Source organism: Chiloscyllium plagiosum, chromosome 34, assembly GCF_004010195.1.
Source record: "Chiloscyllium plagiosum isolate BGI_BamShark_2017 chromosome 34, ASM401019v2, whole genome shotgun sequence".
NCBI classification, from domain to species: Eukaryota; Metazoa; Chordata; class Chondrichthyes; order Orectolobiformes; family Hemiscylliidae; genus Chiloscyllium; species Chiloscyllium plagiosum.
The window spans coordinates 15,656,507-15,663,968 of record NC_057743.1 but is presented as its reverse complement, the minus strand read 5'-3'; the positions used below and the strand labels follow the sequence as shown (position 1 = coordinate 15,663,968).

Sequence of the window (7,462 nt, the reverse complement as noted above, 5' to 3'; positions counted from 1 at the left end):
AGTATAAGGTTATTCAGTTGGGTCTTAAGAACGGCAGAATGTTCCTTCAGAAGGAGGTGAAATCTAGAAATGTTGATGTTCAGAGAAGCTTGGGAATGCTCTTACAAAGAGCAAAGCAAGTAGGTACAGGTACAGCAAGTGAGGGAAATTTCATATTGGTCTTCATGGTGAAAGGATTGGAAGACTAGAATAAAGAAATGCTGCTACAATTGTATGGGACTCATGTGGAACTCTGCAGTTTTGGTCTTCACATTTAACAGAGGATATACTTGCACGTGAGGCAGTACAGGCAAAGTTTCGTAGGATTGGTCTCTGGGCTAAGGAGGTTGTCCTGTCATGACATGCTTAGTAAATCGGGTCTATATTCTCTCGAGTTTAGAGATATGAGAGCTGATCTCATTTAAACATTCAAGATTCTGAGGAGGTTTAATGAAGCAGATAGTGAGAAGTGGTGGCTGGAGAATTTAACGCAAGGTCACAGTCTCTAGATAAGAGGCAATTGTTTTGGACTAAAAGGAGAAATTTCTTCACTCAAAGGGTTGTGCAAGTTTGGAATTCTACCTCAGTGGGTTTTGGATGCTGCCTTACTGGATACATTGAAGGCTGGAACAGACCAGAATTTAGTCTCTCAGGACACCACGGATTAAGGAAAGCAGGCGGGAAAGTGAAGCCATAGATCAGCCGTGATCATACTGAGTGGCAGAGATAGCTTGATAGGCTGTGTGGTCAATGCCTGCTCCAATTTCTTATGCTTTTCTGTCAAGGTTGCACAGGTGGCCTATTACCCAGATGAAGCAAATATTGCAACCCTCAAAAGCAGGCAAGGCCCCTCCATCCCCATAGGGGAGGTGATGGTCTAGTGGTAGTATCGCTGGACGGTTAATCCATTCGCTCCTCTACACTGGGGAAATGAGACGTAGACTGGGTGACCGCTACACAAAATATCTCCCTTCTGCCCGCAAAATGAGCTGCCAGTTTAACACCCCACCCTGTTCCCTGGCCAACATCTCTATCTCAGACTTGCTGCAGTGCTCCAGCAAAACTCAGCACAAGCTGGAAAAATTACATCTCATTTTCCGCGTGGGAGCCCTCGATATCGAATTCAACAATTTTTAAGGCCTGAACTCTCCCATGTCCTAGCCTGTTACTACACACACCATATCTTGTTATCACATAGTCTGCCATTACACACTACCTATTGTTAGCCACTAACAATCTTCATTAACAGCTGTTCACCATCCCAGCCAGATAGTTATCAACTCTGTCCAACTGTTCTCTCTCTTTGGGCTCTATCCCTATGTATAACTTATTCCTTACCCCTTTCCCCTCACCCTATCTTCTGCATATAAACCAACATTTTCCTAGTTACCGTCAGTTCTGAGGAAGGGTCACCAGACCCGAAATGTTAACTTTGATTTGTATTCACAGATGCTGCCAGACCCGCTGAGCTTTTCCAGCAACTTCTGTTCTCATGTATGATCGTGAATCCATCGTTGATTGTCGGGAAAAGTCCATCTGGTTCACTAATGCTCCTCAAAGAAGGGAACTCCTTACCTGGTCTGGCCTACATGTGACTCAAGACCCACACTGCTGTGGGTCTGGGAAACTCTGGGCAATAAATGCTGGCCCAGCCAGTGACACCCTCATCCCATGGATGAATGTTTTGAAAATCTGAAAAAAGAACTGTTCTGCCAGTAGGAAGAGTACAGATACCTCCTAGGAGTGGCACGGTGACTCAGTGGTTAGCACTACTGCCTCACAGCGACAGAGACCCAGGTTCGAATCCAGCCGTGGGCGACTGTCTGTGTGGAGTTTGCACATTCTCCCAGTGTCTGTGTGGATTTCTTCCGGGTGCTCCCACATTCTAAAGATGTGCAGGTCAGGTGAATTGGCCATGCTAAATTGTCCAGTGTTCAGGGATGTGTAGGTTAGGTGCATTAGTCAGGGAGAAATATAGAGTAATAGGGGAATGGGTCTGGGTGGGTTACTCTTCAGAGGGTTGGTGTGGATTTGCTGGGCCGAAGGGTCTGTTCCCACATGTTAAGAATTCTAATGCTAATTCTAAATGAGCATCCAGAACTATTTGAGTAAGCCACCACAGGGAAGAAAAGTCACTGGCATTGATTAGGTGAAGTGGGAAATGTAGAGAAAAGGCCAAATTGATAAAGGACGAGTGACCCTCTTCTAAAGATCAGTCCAAGCGTACAACTATTAGAAAAATGGGAACAAGTCCCTTGCTAGCTCTTTGACTCTTATTTCCCCTGATTGGGAAACTACGTGCCCCTCCTCCTTATGCAACAAACAACAACAGCAGGAAATCTCACTGAGGTTTTCCATCTTTATAACTAGGGTCAGCAAGACCAGTTGCAACATTTCCTGATCAGGCCAAGATCAACGAGGTGAACAACCATGGGACCTTCCCACCCTGCATGAGGCAGCTGTCAAGCTGTGAAGAAACGAGGAGGTGGTACCAAAGGATGCAGAGTTGAAGCATGAAAGGCTACAGACCTGTTGAGGAGTCAGCCCCGCAGGCATCGGACCTAGCTCTGGTGGGGGATGTTTCGAGTCTGATACCTGAACATCAAGATAGCCAGCATCATCCTCCTCATATTGGTCTGGAAGGAGAAAATGAAGGTACAGAATTACGTCAAATGCTGGAAGTAAGTGACCCAATACAGTCAGCTCTCCTACAATGCAGCGGTTGCGTTCTTGGGCAAGCCCGGATTATAGAAAAATCACACTTTAGAAACCGCACTCAAGTGTTGGCGATGTAATCGCATTACAGCTTTTAAAAGTTTTAAAATTTTGCACTTTAGAAAAAACACCCCCAATTCATCTATCACATTACAGCCATTTTGTGTTGATGAAATGCGCATTATAGCACAATATGCTTTTTTCCCATAAAGTGGATGCATTCGAAGATATGAGAAATGGTATTTAACAAGGAACAGAACAAAATGGAAAAAAAATGAAGACCAAAAGAAGTCATAGTTCAAACTGGTGATTAATCGTAATTCTTCCCTCACTGTTTAATCTGTTTTCTTCTAAATGTTGTTCTAATATCTCCCACACTAAACAATCTATGTCTGAATGTGAACTCATCTCCTCTCTCTATAGATGTTATGTCTGATAGGTTGGGTGTTGCCAGTATTCCCAGTGTCTGTAGTTTCTTTGCTTTTTGCGTGTAAAGAGATTCCGGAGTTCAGGCCAGGCCTGGAATCCAGTTAACTGATGTCACCAGCAGTAATGGGCACAGTCCTGCAGTCGGCCCCATGTCCTCTGAGCAAGGGGAAAAGGAATTATTATTTTAAAAATAAAATCAGCCAGGCTTCCTGTCAGCCATCGCTTCGTGAGTTGATCAGATTTAAGATGGACAAGGACAGAAATCAATCAGCTGCTGATTCTCATTGGGAAAATTTACACAAGATGAAGAATGGTTGCTACAGATGAGAACAGCTCTCACTCCTGGAAATGATCAGTGTGATTCAGCAATTAAAGTGAAGGCCAAGAAAAATCAATCTTCTTATATTCAAAATCATGGTTGTCTTGTTTCATTCATGTAAACAGATGGCCTCCATGTGGATCTATGGTCTACTGTAAACTTAGCATTTTTAAAATGACAATTTCTGCTGTCTCTGTCTGGAACACAGCTCAAAATGCAACTCCTACAGCAAGTGCTTCCCTAAAAGATGGGCCTCTATATTTGGAACAGGGCAATAAGATTACATCAGGAAGTCACCAATTAGAGCTGGCAGGAAACCCTCACGCGATAGATTAGATCATTTGAGCAGGTGTTTATGCCTAATAGATTAACTAACATTGCAGCAGAGACTGAAAGATGGTATCTGGGTGGAAAAAATGCATGTCAATCTTCTCATAGAAGGTCAAATCTCTAGCACCAGCCTTGGTTCATTTTTTTTTTAAAATAGATGCTGGTGGACTGTTCCATTGGCATTAGCTGCCTTGCACAGTTCACACACAGACTCTTCTAGATAGTTTTCAATCGTTGGGCTCATCAGGTGATTGGGCAGCCTATCTCATAACCTGCCCAATGCTCCTTTCTCCTCTCAGCAAGATATAGAAACAGTCGTTTATTCGTTATCACTTGCTTGGCACCACCAAGACCCATTTTACCAAGTGTCAGCAGCGTATTCATTCACAAAAGGAGATTAGAAATGAGCTGTTTATCCCCTACATACCAGTTTTTAACTCAGAATTAACTATATATTTTAAAACGCAAGCAGGCTTCATAATACTCAGCTGAGCTTCTTGGTAGTGTAGTGCTGGAAAAACTCTGCTATCACTTCCCATTTAAATGCTGTGACTGGCAACTAAAGGTTCTTTCCGGTATATAAAAAAAAAGAGGGCTGAATGGACACCTTGCAAACGCACGAAGTTAGTCAGCTCTAAATTACCTCCATTATCACTCTCTGGCATTTTGCCTAAAGTCTCTCCAAATAGCAACTAAAAACCTTTGAACTTTTTGAACCCGAATTTCCCAATACTATTTGTACACGTTATGAGTGTCACCATGACAGCGTTCTGTTAATCTAACATAGCTCTGGGATCACTGTGTACTTTTGAAATGCATCCCTGAGGAAAATCTCCAGCTTTCCTCGTGTGGTGGGATTGCTGCTGATAATGGTGGTGCCTTGAAACATCAATGTCAGGACAGTTAAAAGGATCATGAAGGTCATGTTAACAAAACATTAGGCTCACAGAGCAAGTTGTCAGAAAAGACAAATGGCAGACAGCAAATTGCCCAGAGAAGGACGAGCTGGGAGAATACGGTGATAAGATTGAAGATCAGGCCAAGGAAAAGTTCTTCCATATATCTTAAAAATTTGCTAAAGCATCACAGAAATCCTAACCCAACTGTCCTACTTGACAGGGTATTAAAATTCCATCAATATCGAAATGTGGGTCACTAGCAAGCACAGTCAGGGATCCACTATCCCCTACAGCTCATATGGGATAACAAATGTAAAACACCAGAAAAGATAAGGTTATGAAGTCTAAGAAGTCACAAGGCAGAAGTTGCATTTCCTTACAAAATTCTGAAAAGTAATGACATTAATTATGATTCAAGAGTCCAGAATGCAACTCAAACTAATGCCCATACCTTGAGGCTCTCTCTTTTGAAGGAATGACACTTTACGCATTACTGCATTTTTTGTCTTTTCCAGTCCATCCTTCGTTCCATTTCTTGCTGCCTTCATTAGCTGCTGCATCTGGGCAATGGAATAACGTGACAATTAATAAGCATAGACAACAGAGCAGCCATTCTAGAGCTACTAGCCTTATACCAGTGACACTAATCAAACTGAGACTACCAATAGCTGGAGGGATGACTTTAAAAATCAAAGCAAACTTCAAGCACAATGTTTCCAGCAATATAGTTGTTTTTTTCTCTTAGAAAAGAATCACACCAAGGTCTGGAGTCCAGAAAATCTAACTTCAAATTTATCACCAGCACAATTGTTTCTGTTACTAAAGCTGTTACCTTCCTTGTTTTGCTTCTCTCAAGTTCTACATGCACATTCTCAATACAATCTTCACTCATCGTTAGGAATCAAACAAACAGTTTGTATCGTTAATTGTTCTATTTCCATAACTTAAAATTAATCAAATCGCTCCCCTGAGATTGGTAGGACATGGGAGGAGGAGATGGGTCATTTGGACTGTCAAGTCTGTTTTGACATTCAATGAGATCATGACTGGTATTATTGTGGCTTTAACTCCATTTTTTCTGCCTGACCACAATCTCGACTCCCTTATAGATCAAAAACCAAAGCCTTGAATATATTCAATAACTTAGCTTCACAGCTTTCTGGGCTATAGAATTACAAAGACTAAAAACCCACAAACTCCTCCATAAGGTGGTCATAAAAGCCTTTGTTTTGACTCCTAGTTCTGGAATACCCCATCCACCACCAGATCCTGCTTGTCAAACCCCCTCAAAATCATATATGTTTCAAAACGACTTCTTTGAAACTTCAATGGGGAACAGCCCATCCTGCCGAACCTTGTCCTACAACCTCTTCATCACTGGAATTGGCTCGGAGAACCTTTCCTAAACTGCTTTCAATGCAAGTCTAACTCTACTTAAGGCTGGGGACCAAAACTATACACTGCATTCTAGGTAGAGACTTAATTTTTTTTCCCCCCATTTTGGAGGTGTTTCTGCAATGTGGAAGCTTAAAGAAATAAAGCAGTGTGGTGAGGCATCAGACAGAGCACTTTTAAAAAAATAAACGCAGTATCCAAAAAAGTATTTTGTCTAACGTAAATGAGTCTGTTAACAATGCTGGATTTTTAAAGATTAGCAAGGTGAGGAATGGTAGGGTTGAGAAATGGAACATTGCGCACTTGAGGAGCACAGTGTTAGCTCAAGCACTCACAGGTCAAGTATCGAGGAGTTAGATAAAGTTAGGAAGTTTTCTGTGCTCAATCCCAACAATCTCATCTACAACCTCAGAAATTAATACTATTGCAATGGTGGCTGATCTCAATCCTGTGACTTCATTGAAATTGGGGTCAATTCCTACTGTCCGGCCATGCCCTTAAAAACTGGGTTGAGACTGCCCAAATTTCGTCTTTAATGCAAAATAGAAATCTTACTCCCTGGTAGTATTAGTGCTGCAGGGGTTCTCTAATCTGAGGAGAAGAGAAAGGTACCTTGCAGTCATATCGCTGTTTCAGCTCCTGTACGTCTCTGCCCCTGACTTTCATTGCCAGGAATTCTCTCTTAGTCCTGGCGTACTTCTCCTTCAGTCTACTGAGATCCGGGGAAAGCTGAGCAGCAATCAGGAGGAAAGGACAAGCACAAGAAAGAGAAGTAAAGATGGGTGGCAGAGGAATAGAAGTGCATGAGAGTTAGTGACGTAGTATGAAAAGATACCGTGCCCGTTAACATTTAATGAAAAGTCCAGTACTGCTATTAAAAAAAGATACAAGCACTGCAAGTAAGAAATGAAGTTAATGTTGGAGGTCAGATGGTAATCCTATGGGCTTTACAATTTAACAAAAGTTTAATAAAGGTCTCCTTTGAGCGTACCAACATCTGCATCAAGGACTGACATCTTCATTTGGGAAGCATTAAGTGCAAGTGTGGAAACAAGCACAGTTGAAGCAAGCAGTGCACCCTATGCAATAAAGCCGAACACCCAGTGACATCAAAAAGGAACCACCTCCAGGTCCAATTGTCAAAGATACAGCACATCACCAACACAAACTGAAATGCACCACACACCACCAGATGGTATTTTATATCTAAATTCAACCATTTCTGATCCAAACCTACACATTAGCAACCACATTATCAACTACTTTGAAAACCATAATTCCAGATTTTTATTTATTCAGATTTCACTATCTGCCATGCCAGGACTCAAACCAGGGCTCCCAGAACTTTGCCTGGTTCCATGGATCAACAGGCCATCCACCGCCAAACCACAACAAC

At 42.2% G+C, this 7,462-nt stretch overlaps 1 protein-coding gene across 1 annotated transcript in view; it reads right to left on the bottom strand.

Annotated features, from left to right (window-relative positions):
- LOC122540092 (rho guanine nucleotide exchange factor 10-like protein) overlaps nucleotides 1-7,462 on the bottom strand; it is a 94,250-nt gene that overhangs the window by 78,214 nt on the left and 8,574 nt on the right. The window contains exons 4-6 of the mRNA XM_043675403.1: nucleotides 6,679-6,795; nucleotides 5,123-5,231; nucleotides 2,472-2,615 (exon numbers count right to left, since the gene is read on the bottom strand). Coding sequence (XP_043531338.1) covers nucleotides 2,472-2,615; nucleotides 5,123-5,231; nucleotides 6,679-6,795 — 370 coding nt within the window. The remainder of the gene's footprint in view (nucleotides 1-2,471; nucleotides 2,616-5,122; nucleotides 5,232-6,678; nucleotides 6,796-7,462) is intronic.